General features: G+C 51.8%; 1 protein-coding gene across 2 annotated transcripts in view; it reads right to left on the bottom strand.

Moving 5' to 3' along the window:
* Positions 1-23256, bottom strand: part of SHB (SH2 domain containing adaptor protein B) — a 137983-nt gene that overhangs the window by 35587 nt on the left and 79140 nt on the right. For both annotated transcript variants that reach the window (XM_032634910.1, XM_032634911.1), the window contains exon 3: positions 15471-15686. In XM_032634910.1, coding sequence (XP_032490801.1) covers positions 15471-15686 — 216 coding nt within the window. The remainder of the gene's footprint in view (positions 1-15470; positions 15687-23256) is intronic.

The following is a 23256-nucleotide window of genomic DNA, read 5'->3' as shown; positions in this document are numbered from 1 at the left end:
TGAACAGGTTGGACGCATGTGTATGTGGTCACTGTCATGACTGCAGTGGGGTCCAGCAGGCTGTCCACCCTAGACTCTCATTCACATGTGCAAGGCACAGTTCAGGGTTGGGGAAACAGCAGTGAGCAAAACAGAAATCCCTGTCTCTGGAGCTCAGGGTCCGAGTGAGGAGAGACAGACGACAAGTGAAATGAGTCAGATCCACAGCACACCGGCTGGTGCTAAGTGCTCCGGAGAAAACAAAAGCAGGACAGGGCGGGCCTCTTGAAGGATGGCATCTGAATAAATGACTGGAGGAAAGGAGGGCCGAGCCACGTGGACATCTGGGGGAAGGACATCCCAGGGAGAAGGAAGAGAAAATTCAAGGGCCTTGAATTTAGGAACAGGCCAAGGGTGACAGAGAAAACACAGCCCAGGGCAACTGGAGGGATTGGGGGGGGCGGGGTTTGAGGCTGAGGGGAGTGGGAGGGAGCAGGGCCAGGTGGTGGGGTTCTGGAGGCCTTGGGAAGAACTTCGGTTTGAGAGAAATGAAGAGCCATTCTGATGTTCTGATGGTAGGGAAGCCTTTTGACCTGGCACTTTTTTTTTTTTTTTTTTGCGGTACGCGGACCTCTCACTGTTGTGGCCTCTCCCGTTGCGGAGCACAGGCTCCGGACGCACAGGCTCAGCGGCCATGGCTCACGGGCCCAGCCGCTCCGCGGCATGTGGGATCCTCCCGGACCGGGGCACGAACCCGTGTCCCCTGCATCGGCAGGCGGACTCTCAACCACTGTGCCACCAGGGAAGCCCGACCTGGCACTTTTTAACAGGATTGCTGGACTGACAAGGGATGGAGGACGCGGGTATATGGGAACTCTCCGTACTTTCGTCTCAAATTTTGCTGTGAACCTACTTAAGAAAAAAATTGTGAATTAAAAAAAAGAGAGACCAAGATGGAAGGGGAGCAAGGCTGAGCAGAGAGGAAGCTCCTGCAGGATGGGCTGGCATGGGAGAGGTGGGTGGAAGTGACCGTGAGAAACCAGATTCTGGCAGAGGCACAGGACTGGTCTGTGTCTTCAGGCTGGAGTGAGAGTGAGACAGAAGATCAAGGTCACTTACAGGCTTTTGGCCTGAGTGCTGGAGGATGGGGCTGGCATCGTCCAGGTGAAGAAGACTCACAGAAAACTCTAAGCTCCGTGAGAAAGCAGGATGGAGGCCAAGCTCCAACCTCCAGACGCCCACAGCCTGTGATGCCAGGACTGGCAGTGTGGAGTAGGGGCAGAGCGAGGACCGGCTGGGGGCTCCTGCCCTCGTCTCCAGCTACGGTTCTGTCCTGTGTCCAACCACAGGGACAGACAGCAAGATGGCAATGACCTCAAGACCCTTGTAGGGAATATGTCCTGGGGTTGTGTGTCTGAGAAAGGCCTCCTCCATTTGGCTGATGAGCTGGGCTTTCACAGTGGTGATGGGGGTGAAGCTCAGAGCTGGGGCCCTGGCACACGTGTCACCATGGGCCCTTCCCTGGCTTCCCAGCAGCCCAGCTCCCCCACCAGGGCTCCCACTGAACCACACCAGCCCTCATGGCAACCAGTCAAATGGGGTGTATGTTCTGGGAGGGGGCGTGAGGAAGAGGTGAAGCAGATTCTGACCTGAGCCCCCTAACTTGCAGAGTCCTGGACGGGTGACCGTGGGCAGTGGTGAGCACTGCGATCGGGTAGACAGGTGAGGGCCTGGTCACCCTTCTAAAGAGCTGAGACTTGATCCTAAGATGGGTTGAATGAAGGAACGCCATTCTTCAGACTGGGCTTTAGAGACCTCTCTGACTGCTGAAGGAGGGTGGGTTTGGGGGCAACCCTGGAGGCAGAGAGACCAGTTAGGGAAGGCTGAATCCCTCAGTGATGAGAGGGGTGTGGGAGGTGACTCCAACAGGACTTGATTACATGTGGGGCGAGTCAGAGAAGACTCCTGTGTGATGCCACACTGAGATGGAGATCGGGGCACAGCAGGGGAAGGGGTCAGGGAGCACAGGGCCAGTGTGTACTTTCCCACGAAGCCACCCCTCTGTCTGCTAACTTTCTGATGTCGGGAGTGGAGAGGAGGCAGCTCAGCAGGCCTCTGGCCCCTGGGGGTGAACAGTGCTGGAGTGGGCAGAGGAGTGGGGGTTGGGGACTAGGCGGGAGATGAGGTTCTAGGCTTAGTTTTGCCACAGGCAGAGGAGAGGGAGAAACCAGATGAACTGTAAGGCACTTTCACCTCTGACAACCTGGGTGTTCCACCGGCTAAAATCAGAATTGGGGGCTCTCTCCCAGTATACAATCCCACGACACACCTCCTGGCACAGAAGGTGAAAAGAGAGGCATGGAACATGGAACACCGATCATGGAAGGAACCCAAGCTCTCACCACCAACGACCTGGCAACCTGCCTAGTCTCAGATCTCACCAGGTCCCTTTCCAGGCCATGCTCTCTGCCTGCATTACCAGGACACCCTCCCCTCCCCACTGTCCACCTGACTGACTCCACTTGCTCTTCCGGGGTCACCTCTTCCAGGAAGCCTTCCCTGGCCTCACCTCCTTCCCAGACTCCCCTTGATCTCAGCCTATGGTACCCTAATTGCCAGTTTCCTTGTTTGGCTCCTCATGAGTCCCTCAAGGGCAGGGGCTACACCATACTTGCCCCTACCTCCCATCCCTAGAGCATGCCCACAACATAACAGGTGTTCAAAGAATGACTGAATGAAGAAACTTAATGAGCTGCTGTTTCACTGTACTGGGGAAAAATATCGGTTTTCATACCAGATAAACTGGATAAAACCTAATAACGTCCCAGTCAACTCTGTAAATCCCCACTGAATTAATTCATACACTCGCTTGCAAGCTTAATAATATAGCCATACATTTAGAGGGAACAGGTGGTGGTGAATGACAGGCTTAATTAGGCAAATCATTCCACCTGAAGTAAAAATATACAAACTCCAAGTGATTTCAGCAGCACAAGAAAAAAAAAAAGAACCAAAGCTCCAAACACAACTACTTTCATTCCTTCTAATTAAGCTTCCCTTTAATCTGCAATTTAAAAAGGCAATTCTTTTAATTTAGTGATTTTCTGCAAAAGGTAAAGGAAGACACAGCCCTCAAAAGAATATCTGCATTTAGAGAAAAAATATGCCACCCTTGTGTGTTGTTAGAATGACAGTAACTAATTAATTCCACCTATAGGCAATTACAAACAGAAGTCAGAGTTTTGAGGGAGGGAGGGGAGACTCAGATGGGCAGGGCCAGGCCTCTGGAGCCCTTTTGCCTTTGGTGTGATGATGGGGACCAGTACCCTGGTGCCAGTGGGAGAAGTGGCCCGGTTGACAGCTCTAGCAGCCTGTCTCCCGAGAGGGTGAGGTGGCCCTTCGTGATGTCCCAAATGTCCTTCCAAAAGCTCTGGTCTAATGACACGTCTCATTCTTTAAGACCCAGCTCAGATCTTCCGGGAGGCCCTTCCTCCCTGCAGATTAGGCTCTGCCGCTGGTGGTCCCCTTCCTACATGTATGGTAGATTTTATACCAATCAGCCTTGAAGTTGGGTCATTGTCAATGACAGAAGACGGCATTTCCAGGCGCCCATGCGAGCTCTAACCCTCACAACCCTGCCACCCTGTGGGCAAGGGAGTGGGGGCCCAGAGGAGGGGAGGAAGAATTCCTCCAGGGTCTCAGAGCTAAGGAGCGGGGCTGGCCGGGCAGGAGCTGTGCCTCACTCATTTAGTCTTTGAAACGACCACCACCTGTATGAAGTCTAGAAGCTTTGAAGGTCTGGCACAAAAGTCCCCCTTCCACAAAGCCTCCCCTGATCCCACCTGCTGAGAACTACCTTCCTCCTGGGCGGCTCATGGCACTTGGCCCTTCTCTTGTAGCTCAGTGGGCCCCCAGCCAGCCCGGGTGTTCTGCGGGGGCAGCGCCTGGGATTTACTTTAGGCCTCTTTTTCCTCTCCAATCTCTTGTCTGTCCCTAAACTGACTGTAGTGCTGAGCATAGAGATGGTGTTTCGTGAATGTTTGCTTAGATGAAGTAAATGTGTTCCTTCAGGATCTGGCTCCTTCCTGTTTATCATTTAGGGCTGGCCAGAGGGATCAGCTTCCAAAATGCCAAAGGGCGTCTAAAGCACAGCTCTCTGGGCTCAGAAACTCTTGCTGGCTCCTACTTCCCTGGGACGGAGAACTCACTCTGATGCTTGAGGTCCTCTGTGACTTGGTGACAACCTGACCTTCTGGATGCATCTTCCCCTAAAAGAACCCCTCCGGGTTCCACACCCACCCCTAGGCTCCAGTCACAAAGAATGGCTGGTCCCAAATCCATCATCTGCCTTCCTGCCTCTAGGACTTCGCTATGCTGTGCCTGTCCGATAGAATCCCTTTCTTCACTATCTCTGGTGCAAAAGTCCTAGCCATTCTTCAGTTCAGCTTTAATGCTACCTCCTGGGGGGAAGTTTTGTCCTAGACATCCCCCCCCAGGTGGAATTCCTTTCTCCTCTTCTGAACCCCGCCTCCCCTGTCTGTGCCACTGTCTGACCCCGCGCCAGTCTGTATTACAGTACATTATGTAGGTGTCTTCTCAGAACGGGATGGAGATGGGGCCTCGTGCCTCAGCCTCTTCTGAACTTCCCCATGCCTGACACACAGCCCATGGGCTGCAACAAGGCCAGAGAACAGAGGAACTGCAGCGGCTCAGCATCATGGAAAGGACGTGGACTCTGGAGTTAGGAAGACCCGGGTTTGAACCTTGCCTCTGCCACTATTGTGTGACTTTGGGCAAGACTCTAAACCTCTCTGAGCCTTAGCTGCCTCTTCTGTAAAACAGGGCTGACAACACCTATACCATAAAGGATTGTGGAGGTGGTTAGTAACAGATGATGTACCAAAGTCCAGGCAGGCCCCCTGTATGTGGTGGTCCCTTCTCCCCATGGTCACATCCATGCTCAGAGCAGCTCCTTTTCACGTACTCAAGAAGATAAAGTACCTTGTATCAGAAACCATCTTCTCCAACCTGTGCTGGAATTCCGAAGTTGGAAGCTCCAAGAGGACAGGACATATTCTGTTTTATTCAAAGGCGAATTCCCAGTGCCTAGAACAGTGCCTGATATATAGTAGATGCTTAGAATCTGTTGAGTGAATGAATCTCCATCCAGATTTATGGTCAGCAGGACCAAAAATACTCATTCATCAATCAAGAAAGGAAACTTAGGAGCTGGACTCCCCACCTCAAATTATTTTAAAATAGTTTTGAAAAATCGCTTGACCTTTGCTGAGTGCTTCCTGTGCATGGGCAAGCATACATGAGGATCTGACGTGACATTCTCTTCTGACCCTCACAACGAACTGAGAAGGTTGGTGCAACTTCACCTACATTTTTATGAACGGGGCCTGGTGCGGGCAAATAGCCTGCCCCAGCAGATAGAAGCAGGCTGTCACCCCAGGCAGCGAGCCCCAGACCCCAGTCCCTGTCCCTCTGCTTTGGGTTGGAAACACTGGGCAGCCTCCTGGAAACCCTGGAAAGCCTCTAGAAGTGCCTTTCTCTGGGGACGAGCAGGGAGAGAAGAGTCGACAGTCTGCCAAACATCCCCCAGCCCTCTGGGCGGACCACGAGTGTGGATGGTGGCCCCTAAGGACAGGGGTCATTCACAGGGAACCGGAAGGGAGCAAAGGGGGCCCAGGGTCTTGGGTCCCAGGTGAGGCCTGCGAGGTGCTCCAGGTTCAGTGGGCTGCTTCTTTCTGGCTGGCCTGGAGTCTCCGGCCCTCCCAGTTCTCTAGTACAGGACAGAGTCCTTTAAGCATAAGGCAACAAGGATTAGAGAACTGAAAACAAAACCCTGTGCACGGAGCTCTCAGGTGCTAAAGAGGCTTCTTTAGGCCCCGTGTGGATGAGGTGGGAGTGAATACGGGGCTGACAGGAGGGGCCTGCACAGTGTACCAGGCCTGGTGTTTGTTCATGGATGTCCTATGACTCTGAAAACACAAGGGCACAGAGAACAGAATGAAGGTGCCCAAGGCGTCCCTTCCACACAGTCCTGGGCACTGATTCCTCCACACTGCTGATGGCCGGGTGGGTTTGTAGTGGGGGGACAGGCGGGGAGTGGGGAGGGCAGGGGTGCAGAGGCATGGAAGGGGCTGCAGCCCAGGCAGTCATAAGCCCCCAAGAGGGGGCAAGGAGGGAGACTGCGCGTTGGTTTGGGCAGGTGGGGGGCCCCCATGACCCAGAGTGTATGGAAATACCACAAGCTTTCACGACGATGAGCAAACACTTGCACTTGACTAAAACTCTGTTCCTATGACAACGGTCCTCTGTTGCTTCAACTTTCTAAACATATGTTCTGCCTCATCTCGCCTGCTCCTCATAGTAAGACAAGTATTAGAATTCCCATTTTACAGCTGGAGAAACTAAGGCCCAGAGAGGTGAAGCCCTCTTCTCCCCTGCAGTTCAAGAGCAGGCCTCACTCTCCCCTCTGCCCGGTTAGTGAAGGCTGTGCCTCCAGGTAGGCTGTAAGGTGATGGGCAGCCTAGCAAATGTTTTGGTTTGCTTTTCCAGGATCACCTATGACAGGCCTCTGTATTCTCCTTGCAGACACATGCAGGCCCCAGGGCACCAAGCTGCCACGTCTCGTGGGCAGTGCCTGAGAACAGAGGTTCTCATTATGAGAGGGGGCAGTGGTGACTCCCCAAGAAGCAGAGCGTGGGGAAACCCACTTGGGCTCCAGGAATCCCATCTGGTTTCCAGGAACGCTGTCCATGCACGTACACCCAAGCCTGGACTGGGGAAGGAGGGCCTGGCGTGAGGGGCGTGCCTGCATCCTCCTATTCTGCACCCCAAAAAGGAAGCATGGACACCGCTGCCTGGTGCAAAGACCCTGCCCCAAGGGCTGCTGCTTGGCTGCAGGAAAAGTAGGGACAAATCCTGATGAAAATGATGAAATGACCCAAACGCAGAGGACTTTACAGCTGATGAAGCAAGCCACCTCCACCATCATAACTCATTTTATAAATGAGGAGCAAGAGCTGCAAAAGGGACTGACTTGCCCCATGTCAACAGCCAGATTTGAACCTGGACTTGAACCCACGTCTTCTGAATCCCAGGGGCCTCTAACAAGTTCTGCGCAAATCCTGTCTACAGTGCAACAGGTTCTCAAAAACAACAATAGTAATGATAGTGATACCAAAAGCCAGCCTCCACTGAGCCCTGACTGTGCCCCTGACTCCTGGCACCAATTACCACCTGGTTTTATAGATGAGGAAACAAGCAATTGGCCCCAGGTCATCCTGCTAGCAAGGGGCAGCACAGGGCTTTAAAGCCAGACCCTCCAGCTCTCCTAGTTCTGAGCTGGGCTCAGTGTCAGGTGTCGCCTCAGCTCTGATGTAGTGTGTCTCCTGACACTTTAACCTGCAGACACCCACAGACACTTAGAATCAATCCTAGGGCCTGGGAAAGGGACTTCCCCCATCCACAAGCCTCTGAGGACCTGCAGGGAGCAGGCTGGGCATTTGTGGAAATGAGTCTCCCCTTCCAGGAGTCCCAAAGCCCCAGCCTAGCTGCTTATATGTTTCTGCTGCTGCCCCTCCACAGATGGTGGTGGGGGAAGGGAGGAATGACAGGAGGGGACAAGCAGGTGCATGGCTCTCAAGGGTTTGCTTGCCACCTACTGGCACACCAGTCTCCTCACTCACAACATGGCATCCGGACGCACGGGTCAATCCTCAAACACCCAGGGACACACTCTCGGCCTTGAGTTCAGACCAGGGGCTGCAACCACAGCAGACAACAGCCACTCACAAATGTCCCTCTTCATGCAGGTCCCTCACCCTCATCTGGAGAGAAGACAGGTATACAGCACGAAAGAATGATGTGAAAACGTATCACCTCTGTGTGAGCAGGCTGCATGATACCTATGTATTCTGTGTCCTGAAGAGAACTTGGGGTTGGTTTTCCTGAGACGTGATTTATTCAATAATTTAACAAATATCTGTGTGTTCGTTATGTGCCAGGCACTGATCTACGTGGGGACCCAGGTGTGAACAAGGCCGGCAGAGTCTCTGACCTCACAGAGCTTAAAAATCTCTAACCACACAAAGATCTCTGACCTGCCAAGCAGAAGGGCAAAGATATTTTACTAAACCTTTGGGTTTCTTCCACACAGGAGACAAACGCACTTGAAGCAAAAACATTCCTATCAATATAATTAGCAGGCAAACCAAAGCTATGAAACACCAGTGTTTTTCTTTTTTTTTTCTATGTTACTAAATGAATTCATTCATATGTCAAACAGAAAAAATAACTGGAAAAACCTGTCCCTCAGCCAAAGGAAGCGAGTGATCCCAGTTCTCTGTTTAAAGCCCCCTTCTCTCTGCAGACCTGCTGTTCACACGTGTTAAACATTAATTACAACTGTTACTCATTACATAGCAAAAAGCTCCGAGTACAAACACAATTGTTAATTTCCTCCCAGGCCCAAGGCATTCTGGGAACCTGAGCAGGGGGCAGGAAGCACTGCCAGAACCCCAGTGGGGCCAATGGTAAGGAGAAGGTGGCATGTGCTGGGTGTGCCAGGTGATGGTGGTAGGTCTAAGATTCCCCGTGGAAACTTCTGCAGAGTCCGAGCCTGTTTATTCTGAGTACACAAGGATGAGTCATGGGCTTGGTGGGAACAGTGAGCCTGGAGCAGAGTCTGATGGACTCAACGTCAGCACTACCACCTTCAGAGCATTTGTATTTCACTGTGACAGTGACAAGTCACAAGCTCAGCACGAAGTGGGCGCAACTGCTTCTGCCTCCAGAACAGCCCAAGCCACCTTGCCCCAGCACAGCTAAAGAGAATGTTCAGACCTGCCCTTTACGCACTCTCGATGTCAACACAGCAGTGGAGAGAGCCTGAGCCGAGTTCATTAGCTGTGTGACTGTGGGCAAGCTGCTCACCCTCTCTGAGCCTGAATAGTGTCATCTGTGTGATGACAATGAAACCACACCCACCTTGCAGAACTTCATAGGGTTAACCTGTGCCAGCCTCCTAACTGGTGCTCACTAGCTGTTAATTGCCTGCCCCTCCTCCATCATCCCCTTACCTTCATAGGATTATTTTCAATTAGCCAACTGAACTGGCTCAGAGATGACTCACAGTTGTTTAGGAAACAGACATACCTGAGACCTTACTTTCCGCTTTCTCTGCCCTTTGAGCCTCACTTGATGAGCTGGGAAAATGTCAAAACTCGAGAGGGTGCCTGCCTAAGGGGTGACCAACACAGCATTAGCACCCCCCATGCTGACAGTAACAAGTATGTATCTGGCGGTTCCAGAATAAACCAATGCACACCCATACGGGATGTGGTAGGGGCACAGAGGGGACCCAGCCCAACCTGGGATGAGGGTGGGGAAGGGACTGGTCATGTCAGGGGAGGCTTCCTGGAGGAGGTGGCATGGACACCCCCTCCCTAACTCCTCCCTGACCCCAGCACCTAAAACATAGTATGTACTGAGTATACTTTAGGTTCTCAAAGTGGGGTCCCCAGATCAGCAGCATCAGCAACACGTGGGACCTTGTTGGAAATGCAAATTCTCATGCCTCATTCCTGGAACCTACTGAATCAGGAACTCTAGGGGTGGGATGCTGTAATGTTTGATACTTCCTCCAGGTGATTCTGCTGCACGCTCTGGGCAAACCAACCAATCAACAAACGTGTCAGAGCCAGAATGGGGAGGGAGGGCTGTGGGGGAGAAAGGCAGTAGAGACCCTCTCACACCTGGGGACCAGTGGCCCAATCCTCGGGAGGGACTGAATAAAGGATGGAAGAACCAGGTGGTTCATGGTGAGAACTATTGCTGGAATCGAGATGGAGTATTTCCTACAGAAGTGTTGCTTTCCACACTATCCATGCCTCTCGCTGCCAGGAATAACTGGGAATGAACTTCATAAATGGGCCCTCTGTGCCTCCAAGTACCTCTTTATGCAGTATTGTTTTAATATATAAAATTAAATTTGATTTAATACAGCAAGCCTTCCCTGAGTGCCAACAACCATTCTCTCATGTGTGACCCTTTAGAGGTTACGAAGTCTTTTCATCCAATTTTTTCCCTTGATCAACACAGAGATCCAGTGTGATAAGGATTGTGACTATCCCCGTTTTACAGATGGGAAAACTAAAGCTCAGGAGACTGAACAGCCCGAGGTCCCACAGCTGGTGAGTGGTGGAGCTGGCATGTGAACTTGGGATTGTCTGACTCCCGTTACTGTTCCAATGGCTCCCGACACCAAGACACTGTGCTGAGCTTTCCAGGTCAGAGAAACTGGCCGAGGAGCTAGTGCGGAAGCCAGACAAGTACCCAAAATAAATATGTTCAGCATTGAGTCACACGTCTGTCTTCTATTTTCACTGGGAGGCGGGCCTGTCGCTGGCCGAACCCAGGACATTGCCTGAAAAGTAGCTTCAAGGTAGACAAATCTCCAGACGATGAATCGAAATGAAATGGCTTTTGTTTCCCCTGCCACCTGGCACCCTGAGCAGGCACTCTGATCTCTCGCTTCACAGAAGCATCAGCAAATCAGTAAGGATGTAGTTTTTAACTGGACCCGTTGAATTAAAAGGAAACGCCGATGCATCCTCCATGAACGGCATGACTGCTATGAGGTCTCCAGCAGTCCCCATCCCTTCCCCAGGCCTCAGTTTCCCTAGCTGGACAAGGGGGAGTGGGATGCCATGGGTGGGGACCCCTTCCTGTGCTGAGGGATGGCAAAGAGGACCAACCCGTGGGATGGCTCTGGTCACCCCATGCAGGCATGAACCTCCAGAACTTGGGCTCCCACAGAATCCTCAGCTGGAACTGTTCCAAGTGGGAACATACACTCTAGGCACGTATCCTACCAGCTGCAGATGCCGGGAGAAATTGGTACAAGGGCTATGAAAGGCGTGTGACATTTCCTGTGGGCTCTGGGAGGGCGAGGGCTCCAGCCACATTATATACAGCATCTTGGATGGTGTCAGAGAGCCCAGGCATTGACAGGGTAAGGGCTTGGGCTCTGGAGTGGGACTTCCCAGGTTCAAATCCTGGCTCTGCAGCTGACTAGCTATAGGCTCCTGGGCAATCATTTCTTCTCTTTGGACCTCGGTTTCCTTATCTGTAAAAGGAGGAAACTAAGGTCCCAGGGGGTGGTTGTGAGGATTAAATGAGATAATACATGCACAAGTGTTCTGTAAATACCAGCACTTCCCCAACGCAGTGCCCTTTTTTAAGCCCCACCAGGGCCCTCTGCAGTGGACACATTTCCCAGGTGAGGGAATAGAAGCCCCAGGACAGGTTCAGTCCCTGTCCTTCCAATGGCCCCTCAGAGATCTGAAGACTCCAAATCCATGTCTGCTTTGCCAGGTTATCCACCCAGCTCCTCGGCCCCCTGCCTGTGTGGCCACCTCTTGGGCAGGCTTCCTTTGTCCATCCCACAATTCGTGCCACAAAGCCCAGGGGCTGGTCAGACAACCTGCGTCACCCCCAAGACAACATGGAATCACCCAGGCTGCTTCTCCTGCCCCACGCTGAGCAGGGAGCTGCAACGGGGGGCTGGACCTGCCGGCTGTAAAGACTCCAGGGGGCGGTGAGTGGAGAACTCACCCCCTGGAGAACTGAGTGGGTGGAGAACTGCGTCCAGCCAGCTCTGAAGGCAGGTGTTTCTGCTGGGTGGCAAGGGGGCTGTCAGCCTGATGGAAGCCACCGCACCGCTCTGTTCGCTGCAGCTGGTGGTAAAACTGACTGGGCATCTGTCCCGGGGCTGAGATCAGCTCAGGCCATGTGTGCGGCTTGGGACTCCGGTGTTGGATGGGTGCGGGCAGGGGTTCTGGCTGAGGCCACCACCAGCCTCCTGGAGGGAGGGCAGGCAAGGGAAGCCGAGGGCTCCTGGGGAGCTTGCGGTGTCTCTCATTCACCTGGCCACAGAATTCTGAGAAAAGGGAAGACTATCATTCCCAAGAAGCTAGAACCACCTCACACCCTGCAAGAGCTGTTTTCGCGACAACTGGGAAGGGATAATCAAGCCTTCCCGAAAGGCTGCACTGGCTGAGAAGGCCTACTTCTGCGGAAAATGCCAAAGCATCCCTTTGAGAACAGCCTCATTTCACGAATGCAGTGCAGGACAGCACTCTGAAAGGCGGAAAGCACTTTTGCTTCGTAGACTGAATCACAGAGTAGTTCAGAGGCCTTCCCTTCTCCTGGCCTTTGACCAGCATGCTGGGATCCTGAAGGAATGAAGCTTGGAAGCAGCCCTGGAGAGGGCTGCAGGCCAACCTCCCACTGCAGGGCAAAGCCCTCCCAACACCAATCCCGCCTCATTCAAGCTTCTGCTGGCAAATCTTGGTGAGAGGAAGCTCATTATACACTTTCAGGTGTACCTGAAATTCTTACCACTCACTGTGACCCTAAATCCCTATGACTCCTTCTTGGTGGGCCTACCTCTGCCCTTTGGGGGTCCCCACACCACACACCTTCGGAAATCTGAAAACGCTGACCAGGTTACCTCATGCAAGCTAAACAGGCAGAATCAGAATACAAGGGATGCAGGGACTTCCCTGGTAGTCCAGTGGTTAAGACTCTGTGCTTCCACTGCAGAGGGCACGGGTTCGATCCATGGTTGGGGAACTAAGATCCCGCATGCTGCGTGGTGCGGCAAAAAAACAAACAAACAAACAAAAAAACAAGGGATGGAAAGAGATGCTAACGATACTGCCCAGTGGATTCTACCACGGCTACAGATCCTGCACCCAGGCTCTCAGGGCCCATCACAGAGCTCCCGAGGACCCAGAGAAACTGTGGGACATTTCAAACAGGTATTGCGATAAGGAGGACGAGGCCCAGCCCAGCCTGCCTTGCTCCCTGACACCACCACTGATGTGCTAAAGTGCGTGCCACACACACTACTGATTCAGATGGGAACATTATCCTTTGTTTCTGAGCAGCTGTCCTTCTGGGTTTACAGATGGGACCACGGCAGCACTCTAGCAACCTAATCGAACTGTTTCAACTCGTCCTTATTACCTGAGAGGCAGCCCATCCACCTCGTTCCACCTGCACTTTGGGGCTAGGAGACAGGAGGGTGCTCCTTGGCTGCAATGCCGCACCTGACGGGCTCTGTCCACAGATGTGGGGAGGGATCTGGTCAAGACTAAAGGCTGGTGCTCACAGCATCCCTCCAGCCCAAGTGAAACAGCTTCCTTCTATGCCCCAGAAATTAGAACCAAGCCAAAAGCTTCTTGGGGAAAAGCACAATCGGTATCCATCCCAGAGCAAGACAAACAATTGATGAGGTAAGTGACTTGACGAGACACAGGTCGGGACATGAGTCAGACTACTTTCTATCAGCAGCCTAAGAAGTTGACCTATAATGACACTTGTGATAGCAGCTCAGCAACCTATAACCAAGTCCACAGTGGATACCTGTGGCTCAGAAACTTGTCTGGAGACAGTTCTATCTAAGACCTTGTGATCCTTTGTGAAAAACTAAATGTATAGTAGTTTTAAAACTAGCTTTGGGCAGAAGTGGGCAAGTTCTGGTCTGAGAGGCTTCTGAAGAGATGATGTCCTGTAGGGTAAGGGTTTTTCACTTTAACATGCCAGCGAATCACCTGGGGGTCTTTTAAAACAGATTGACTCTGCAGGTCTGGGGTGGGGCCTGAGACCTTGCATTTCTCACCAGTTTCCAGGTGATGTGATGCTGCTGGTCCAGAGACCACATTTTGAGCAGCAAAGCACCAGACTAGACTAGAGCACCTAAGGTGACATGACCTGCAAGGTGGTCAGTCCAGGAGAGGGTGAGACGCCACACCGCCTGGAATGTCATCTCTTGCCATGGGCCCTTGGTATCTAGGACAGTTGTCACATGAGCCCTTTAGCCCTTTAATCGAACTGGTGTTTGTGAAGAGCCACCTCTGGGACATCATCGGCTCCGTTCTAGTTCCTCCCACACCCGGGAGGAGCACAGCCTCGTCAGCCATGCCAGCGGACAGGCCTTGGATTCCCTTGTGCCAAGGGCAGAGGAGGCTGTGAAATGCACAGAAGAGACCTGAGGTGACCGAGGACCTCAGCCACATGACTACTCTTGGCTCTGGCTCTTGACTGACATCAAGGCCTGGCAGGCGGGCCCAGCACCTACAGCACTGAGTCTATATGGTGAGGGAAGTGCCCCACCAGAGTCATGTGCAGGAAGCTCAACAGGCTCAGAGAGGCAGCAAGGAAGCCCGTGGGACATGTGGCTGCGTACCAGGAGGGCTCACAGGGATGGCGAAGGAGGCACAGGACGTTTCCAGATAGGACACAGCAGGGAAGGCCACTGAGACAGAAGGCATGGGACTGCACAGCGCGCTACATCCAGGGAACTGTGAGTAGTCTGTGCTAGAACAGTCAGAACTTCGAGCAAGGGAATCGAGATGAGTGGAGGGCAGAGGCCTCACTTTGGGGGGCTAGGAAGGGAGGGCGGGTCTAGTTGTGCATGAAAATGGGAGATTCAAGGCAAAATGAATCTTAAATAAAAATAAAAACTCTCCCTTTCTGACCTTCAATGTGGTAAGAATTAAATTACTCACTCGATGTCTGTTTATATGCCTAAACTCTTAGAAGCATAAAAGTGCTTTTGCGTCTGACTTCTCCCCTCTTAACATTAAACGTAAGCATTTCCCTAGGTTGTTATAAACTCTGTGTCAACATCACTTTGTAGGGGCTGCACAATATTCCATTTAACCGACCCCCATTGCTGGACATTCAGGTCATTCTCCATCTCTCATGATCACCATGCCTTTCCTGTGCTTTAGATCATAACCTCAGCCTGGATCCTAAGGACTGGGGTTAGGATCAAAGGGTGTGTACATAGCTTAGGACAGGTGACACATGTGGCAGACTCCTTTCCATACGGCTGTGGGAGAGGAGAGGCACCTGAGTCATTCAAGGGGCTCTAGGCCAGGGGTGGGGTCAACTCCTGAGGTCAGGATGTGGCCACGGCCTGTGCTCTGTGGATGGGCTCGTGCTGAAGCTGGGACAGGAAACGCAGCAGCCCTGGATGCATGCAGGCCTGTAGCAGCTGTATGACAGGATGGAGCCACTGGGCTCCACAAGGCCCAATAGGAGCCACTCTGCAGATTGATTTTCTTCTAGCTTCTAAGATTTCCTTCTGAAATCTGAAATCTTGGCTTCAGTGAACTAGAGCATTACCAACAGGACCAAGACAGAGTCAGACAATGAGATCATCTGGGCTGTCTCTGGGGATGGGGGGAGGGACTGGAACGGAGACCCTGGAGGCGAGACCCAGGAGTTCCCCTAGGCCTGGCCTAAGGGACTTCCTCCAGGACCCTCCTCATCCTTGAAGGGCCCAGCTGTACTAGAAACCCTGTGGTTTACCTGAGCAGGCAGGGACCCGTGCACTTACTCCCTTTACAAAGGTGAGTGCCATGTGGGTCAGCGGCCGCCTCTGAGCAGGGCCACTGGCTCCTTACCTGCCAGAGCTGGGATGGTGACCCGGTTCCATTCCCATGGCTGGTCGTATTCATCAGCAGGCCTGTCGTCATCCTGGGGCAGCTTGCTCTCCCGCAGTCGGGGGCTCACCGTGCTCTCTGAGTCGGAGTCCATGCTTGGGCCCTCGGGTTCATAAGGGGTATCGTATAATTGGATGCCTTTGTGCTGGGACCGGACGCTTTCCTGCCTCTGAAATTCTGCAGTCAAAAAGGAAGGAAGCAGAGATGTAAAGCATGCACAGCACGTGCTTCCTCACCTGGGACCCACCAGGTGATACCAAAGGAATTCAGAGCCGCCAGCCAGGGAGGTGGAGGCTGTATTTAACTTCTGTCCCACCCCTCGAGGGCAGGGTCTCTGCTCTCACTGCTCAAGGCTTCCTCACAGAGATCTCAGGCTCTGGACCAAACAATAGAACGAGAAGCCTCCCTGCCACCGCCTGCAGTCTTCAAGCGCACGGCGCAGAAGTGAGCGTGATGTTCCGGGTGTGTTCTGACACCAGCCCGGGACAGACAGAGCTCTCAGCCCCATCGCTTACTGAGGCGGGGGTGGTCTTCCCCCTAGGGCAACTCCCTGGTCTCTGGACTTGTCACTCCCGAGCTATAAAACGAGAAGCTTGGGCCAAATGACCCTCAAGTTTCCACCCAGCTCACATATTCATTTTAAAGACCTACGAAGCCAAGAACCACCCCCAGGGGACGCAGGGTCACTGATTTTTCCCCTACAAAGCCCCAGGAATGACCCTTTTCCTGCATTTCTACCTCCCCCAGGGCCTGCCTATCTTCTAACACACTGAATACAGCCAAGAAACTTGAGAGCAGATGTCCAGTTTCACTTCTGAATAAGGAAGGAAAGCTCTTAATCTTCTGGAAAGGATGCCAAGGCCTGGCTCCAGTGTGGGCTGAGGGGCGACCGCCCATCTAGATGAGGCCCCAGACAGGGCATGTTCCTTTCAGCTGCTGCTTATTCCTGAGAGGCCAGCAGTGGCTGAATGATGGATTCCAGGATGATGCTACGATCAGGTGCTTCCTCCTCACACAGGGGCACTTTTCTTGCTTTGATCATAAACACCCACTGTGCGCAGGGCCAACGTGAGGACAGGGGGAAAGGAGGGGGGTTCGCTGTTGAGGCTGCTCTCGGCAAGCCCACTGTTTCCAGAAGAGATACAACGGGCACCTAAATCACCATAATATTCTGCAGCCAAGGGGCTGCTGCAGGGCCTGGGAGGGATGAGACGGGAGGAGAGATGACATTTGAACTGACAACTCTGACAAGTGGAAACAGGAGAGGGACAGGATTCCCTGTGGTAGGACCAGGGCAAGCCAAGGCAGTGCAGCTGGAGAGAACGTGCTCACTGCCCACTTTCTTGTTTTATTTGTAAGACGTACGTAACATTTGCCATTATACCATATTTAAGTGCACAAGTCAGTGGCATTAAGTATATGCGCACTGTCGTGCAGCCATCACCACCATCCATCTCACGAACTTTATCTTCACCCTAACCTGAAACAGCCCCCGACTAACTCCCCATTTCCCCTCCCCCAGCCCCTGGCCACCACCCTTCCACTTTCTGTCTCTATGAATTTGACTACCTAGGTACCTCATATAAGTGGAATCATATGGTATTTGGCCTTCTGTGACAGTCTCATTTCACTTAGCATAATGTTTCTAAGGTTCTTCCACGTTACAGCGTGTGTCAGAAGTTCATTTCTTTTTAAGGCTGAATAATATTCCACCGTGTGTCTATTCACTGTCTACTTTTGCTGGAGCACCAGGTCCAAGGAGGTGGGAGAGGGGTGGTGGGGCTTGATAAAAAGGCACTGAGGGTGGTGAGAGTGAGCTATTTAAATGGAATCTCGAGGCATTCTCCAAATCAGAGGTCCAGTGCCATAAAGATATAGTAGAAACCCACAGGAGTCATGTGCCTTGAAGAGCAGTTGACAAAACACATGAATGACGTCAGCCTTTCTGAGAAAGAGCATTGTTTTAGACTGGGCTTCATGATCCAAGGCCAGCTCATAGGGTCGACAAAAAATCCACCTCTGCGCACAGGCCCTGATACAACAGAAACTAACCAATGCTGGGTAGTGACCTTTAGTGATGACATTAAATAGCGCTGTGGTAGTATCTCCCAAACTTCACTGAGTTACATACCGACTTCATGATTCTGCTGTTTTCAAGTACCACCTGGCTTATTATTTACCATTGTTATGGATGTTGCCTCATTTTTTAGAGTAAATAAATTCACTTAAAAAGGAAAGTTTTAATCACCATCCCATAAGCCATTATCCTTACCAAAAACAGATGATAAACATAAAAAGAATGAACAAGAACAAAACCAACTAGGTGGGTACCACTGCCAGGAGGCAAGCCCAAGGCTCACTTTCTCTCTGCTGAAAAGGAAGATGGCAAGTACTGGAGAGCCGGTGGGGGCAGGCGGGAGGTCTAAGCAGCAAACCAAGATACTTTCTTTGGCAAACAAGAATAACCTTCTCTTTTTAGAAAGAAAGTAAATGAAAAGGGAAAAACCTCACTATGTGGTTCTCAGGCTGCCTAAAATCATGTCTCCTCTGAGAAGATGTCCCTTACTTTGGCAAAACATGGCTTTATTGGGTCCCATGAGTAAACTGGGATGATTTATTAGTTTTGAGGATGATGCTTTCCTTTTCATGGGGGGGGGGTAAGAGGAGAAGAGAAGAGCTATAAAAGGCAGGACTTGGTCATTTTAAGGCAAAGACCAACTGTAAGGTACTGGAGACAACTCTGTAAATTACGAAAACTACCAAAGTGCTTGCTTTGTGGGGTCATATCCTCCGCACCCCTGCCACCCCTGGCTCTAAGGAGTGCAGTGTAGCTTCCTGGCTTTGGAGAATTCCAAGGGATGGGGACATTGGGAATGCAGCTGACAGGCACCGACATAGGAAAACCACCTTCCACTTCATCCTCTTTCACAAGCAGGACCAGCAACCACTGACATGTACGCTACAGTTTACAAAGCACTTTGCATGCAAATCGTCATTTAATCCTGGGCCACAAAGCAACTCGTGGATGCACTTCTGTGGGCCCCCAATAATCATGAACATCCTTGCTTTCTCTCTCCCTCTCACACAGAGCCCAGATGCAAACAGATATTCCATGAATGTGGGTGGGATAAATGAATGACAACTGACAGCCAGAAACACCTCTTTACCCCAAATTCCAATTTATGAAAGTCCCTGACTTCAGTGATAAGGTACCTGGAACAAGATGAAAAATGCATATAGCCCAGTATTACACAATATTTAGAAGAGATGGATAGTCTACATAAACACTAGCTTAAAAGGAAAACATGTGCAGGGAACAGATTAGCTATTAAATCAGAGGGACTTGGGCATACACCTCTCAGACAGGATTTATTGTTCCCAAAGCATCTGCACCTTACCGAAGCTGGGTTAGTAATGGCATGCAGTTAGGGTAGGGGGTGTTATAATGGTAATCATTAAAACAAGCTTCCCCCCTATTACATGGTGAATTCAAATTTTCATTAAGGCCTCAACAATAGGGAGCAGTTAAGTAAATTACGGCATGCTAACCGGATGGAATATTAAACAGCCATTAAAATGATAAATCTGAAGATTATGTAGCTACATGGAATAGCGTACATGAAATTATGCTAAGTTAAAAAGTGAAATACAAGACTGTTTATGTGTTGAGCAAACCGTATAATGTGGGCTTTCTAAACAAGTCCTGGGCAATGTGAACAATGCCCCAGAGGAATTCTACTCCTTGCTTAGGAATTGCTGAACACCGTCATCACAAACTTTGCCCATAATATCTAAACTCTGATGACAGCAATGTTGTTAAGTACAGATACACATGAATAAAGGACAGAAAACCTGATACAGGAAGATAAACAGCTACTGTGTATAGAGGGAGGAATTATTGCATAGTAATTTTTCAAAGTTGTTTTAAATAATGAATAAGTATGTTAGTAAAGAAAAAATGTAGTTAAGAGTGGATCACATGAAAGTAAATACGATGTTAAGTTGGGCTTATAGGAGCGGTGTGTTTCGGAAGCAGCTGCCTTTGCCTGAGAAAACACCCATTTAAGGGAACATCTCCTCTCCCAGGAGACGTTTGCCAAGAGCCCCAGGAAGTCAAGGGCAGTTGCGCCAGGCCAGCTCACCAGACATCACTGTCCCCTGCCTAATGACCAGGCCCGTCCTCCTTATTACCCAAACCGATCTGCGACGGTCCAGAGACTGACCTAATAGGGGAGCTGGTAACTGTATGTTTTAAGTCACAAGTTATCTGGACATCACCATCTATAAATTCATGGAAAATGACCTTTAATATTGGGTGGCAGGCTGTGATGTTACGCCTCTTAGGCGGGGAGCAGGAACATTAAATTGACAGGGTAGGGATTTCTGTCGGCTTCTGAAGTAGAAAGGTTTTCAAGTAGAACTATATATGGAGGAGAAAAAAAAATGAGAGCACTTTGTTTTAGAATCGGAGAATGTTGGAACTGGAAGGGGCCCTGGGCGTATTCACCAAGGGCACAGAGCCAGGAGGGTGAGGCTGGTGTACTGACCAAGGGCTGTGGCCCTGAGAGGCAAGGAGAGCCGAGGGGATCATCTGAGTGAGGGGCCCAGGACAGAGCTTGGTGCAAACCAGAGGCCTCCTGAGTGGCTCTAAGTGTTTCGAGTTCCCCAAGTCCATTGGCAACAAGCTATGCTTTGCTCTGGTGTTCACCAACTCCGTGCCTCCCCCTCACAGTTTTTTGTTTGTGTGTTTTTGTTTTGTTTATTTCCTTTGGCTGTCAGGAAGCTCAGGGTTAATTTTGATGCTTAACCTCAATAGCTAGGTTAGCTTAGATATTGGGTAGAATCATTTTCACTTGCCCTTCCTTCTATTGTGGATCTTGATATCTATTATAACAGCCTCATTATATACATTTCTTTTTATTATGCATAGCCTCAGGTCAGTATTCTGAAAGCAGGCAGACACACATCTAATGAAAAAGACTAGAAGAAAAAAAAAAACCTCTTCTTTACCTCTTTACCTTCCTTTCAGGAACAGAGAAAGGAGGGCAGGGCTTGGCCTCACCTCCGGGAAACAGGCCGAGGAAATCAATGTACTCGCTGGTGCACCCAGCCTTCTCTGGGAGCGCCAGCATCCACCTGTCCTCACACCCCACTAGGCATCTACTGAATGCCCAGCACGAGAGGAGACGGAGATGAAGCAGACACAGTCCTGGCCTTCAGGGAGCCCTTGGGGAAAGAGGGCCAGAGCCCCCAACACAGACAGAGGAGGCTTAGGGTCCTCAACAGGGAGCAGATGTGACTCTACAACTCAGCTGAGGGAAATCTGTGAAGGCCTTAAAGAATTTAGACATGAGGGCATGGCATGGTGGTATGGCAGGGAAGTTGGGTGTTTGATGAAGGAAGGACCGAAGCAGAGGCACAGGGGCTGGAAGCACGAGGTGTATGTGGGGAAGGTGGGCCGTCCAGGGGGCCCATTGAGAGGGGATGCCGAGGCAGGTGGAAGTGGTTCTGGACGGCCTTGAATGCCACGGGACAGCACCCCCAAGACTGTCTAAGGAGAGGTGCAGGCTGGAGAACCCCCAGGCAGGGTGGAGCTGGGCGGGGTGAGGCTGGCACAGACATGCAGGAGCCTAGCTGGAAATGACAGATGCCAGCCTGCAGGCCCCTCACCTCTAATCTTCCCAGCTGGTTTGTCTGGGAATCCACACCAGATCCCAAATGACAGGGTGGCAGAGCTCAGTAGAGATGTGTGGCCAAGCAGGCTTCCAGTCCCAGGCCCCGCCATCCTGTCAGCCCAAGAAACCTCTACTCAGTCGGTGGCGGGCCTGCCTGGCTGTACCCTCAGGCCTCCATGGGCCAGGACTGCATTATTAGGACAATGCAGCGCCACTGACTGGTGCTGCCCTGCACCCGCCACCTGGGAGGCAAAGCCCTGGGTCCAGGAAAGCGACAGGTTCAACAGCACAGTGCAGTGGCTGAAAACACTGATCCTGCCAGACCGCTGGGGCCCGAATCCCGGCCCCAATGGGGGACCCAGAGCAAGTTGCCCCAGTTTCCTCATCTCTGGAGCGGGGACAACAGTGTCCAGGATGTTATGAGGATCAAACGAATTCTTGTACGTTCAGTGTTTAGAACGGCGCCTGGTGCACAGAAGGCACTCCGGGAATGTTGACTTCATGTCAGTTACCACTACTGGGGCATCCTTGGAATACCATTCCAAGAGCCCTCCTCCTCTGAGATCACCCTTCATCCCCCAGAGCCACAGAAGGCCTGCTTACGAACTCTAACAGGCAACCCTGCGCTGGAGATGACAGGGTTTCACCACCCATCTATGAACCTTCCATTTCTGGATCCACAACTTCTGATTTAGCTGCTGCTTTGGCAATCTCTCGCCTCCACGTGGCAGCTTTGCTCCAGATCAACTCTTGTGCGGAACACAAAACACACAGGGGAGGGCTCAGTGCCCAGGAGTCTAATGACTACATTTTACAGATGGAGAAACTGAGGCCTGGGGAAGGACAAAGCCCCAGGTCCTCTAACTCTTAGACCAGGGCTCTTCTTCCTACCTTTCCCAGATGCTTCCTCATGTCTCTTTTATCAGACTGTCTTGTTTGTAATCTTCTGGAGGCAGGGGCATCTACTTCAGTCAGGCCTGAGGTGTTAAAAAGCACACCCGGCACCACAGCCCAAGTGAGGAGTTCCACAGGAGGGGCGGGCAGCTGTTCCTAATTAGACACAGCCGAAATCCCGCCAAGTTCCGGGCACCACATCAAAGGGAAGGCAGGGGACGCTCTCCTCATCTAAACTGTTAAAACATCTGCTGGAGAAAGACCCTCCTCCTAATGAATGCCTGAATGCAGGGGGCCCCCGGAGGCTGAGGTGGCAGCATGGGACAGCAGGGGTCCTCGGGGCGGACCCTGCCAGGCAGCAAGGGTAGGGCAGCTTGGAGACGGAGCCTGGACACAAACCCAACACAACACAGGCAGAGGCCCCACCCCCTCCTCCATCTAGTCTGGTTTCCGGAGCTGTCTAGAAGCCACGAGACTGACTAATTGGAGTTCTCTTACCATCTCGTTTCCAGACGTGCATAGAAACACCCCAGAAAAAGAGGGTGAGCTCTGTGGAGCAAGGGTGTGGAACAAGAACAATGGTCACGTCGGCGGGAGCCGTGCAGGCCTGTCACTGCCCGGTGGAACCTGCACCGCTTGCTCTTTTACGCTCAGCCCAAGGGCGAGGGGAAGGCCCAGGTCTGAGTCAGGGAGCCCGGTCTGATCCCTGCCCTTGGACATCTGTACAGGACGGGGTCTCCCCTGGAGGGCCCTGTTCTGTGGTCCCTGGGGGAGACGAGCCCACACCCCTGATGACACCGAATGTGCTTTGCTCACGATTTAAAAGGCCACATGGGCCTCTTCACAGAGCTCTCGGGAGTTGCCTGCAATTATGGTCAGGCCCTTCCGCCCTGCCCATCACTCTGCACTCTTCCAGTGACTGCCTTCGCGTGCACAGGCCTCCGAGTGGCTGCAGGCCTGAGTTCTGTCACCATCCCCTGCAGAGACTCACTGAGGCGAACTTGCCACTCCAGGATCCAGGCTGCTCCCAGGCTCAAGGCAGTGCATCAACGAGCATCCATTCAGTGCAGCAACTTTCTCAGGAAGACAGCTCTCTGCTTCCATGTCAACGGAAGACCCACATTCACAGGCAATCAGGGAGTCTGCCTGCTTTTCTTTCTCAAACATCACTGAGCCCG

Source organism: Phocoena sinus, chromosome 6 (genome assembly GCF_008692025.1).
Source record: "Phocoena sinus isolate mPhoSin1 chromosome 6, mPhoSin1.pri, whole genome shotgun sequence".
Taxonomy (NCBI): Eukaryota; Metazoa; Chordata; class Mammalia; order Artiodactyla; family Phocoenidae; genus Phocoena; species Phocoena sinus.
Note: the sequence above shows the minus strand (reverse complement) of the source record. Positions and strands in the feature narration are given on the sequence as shown.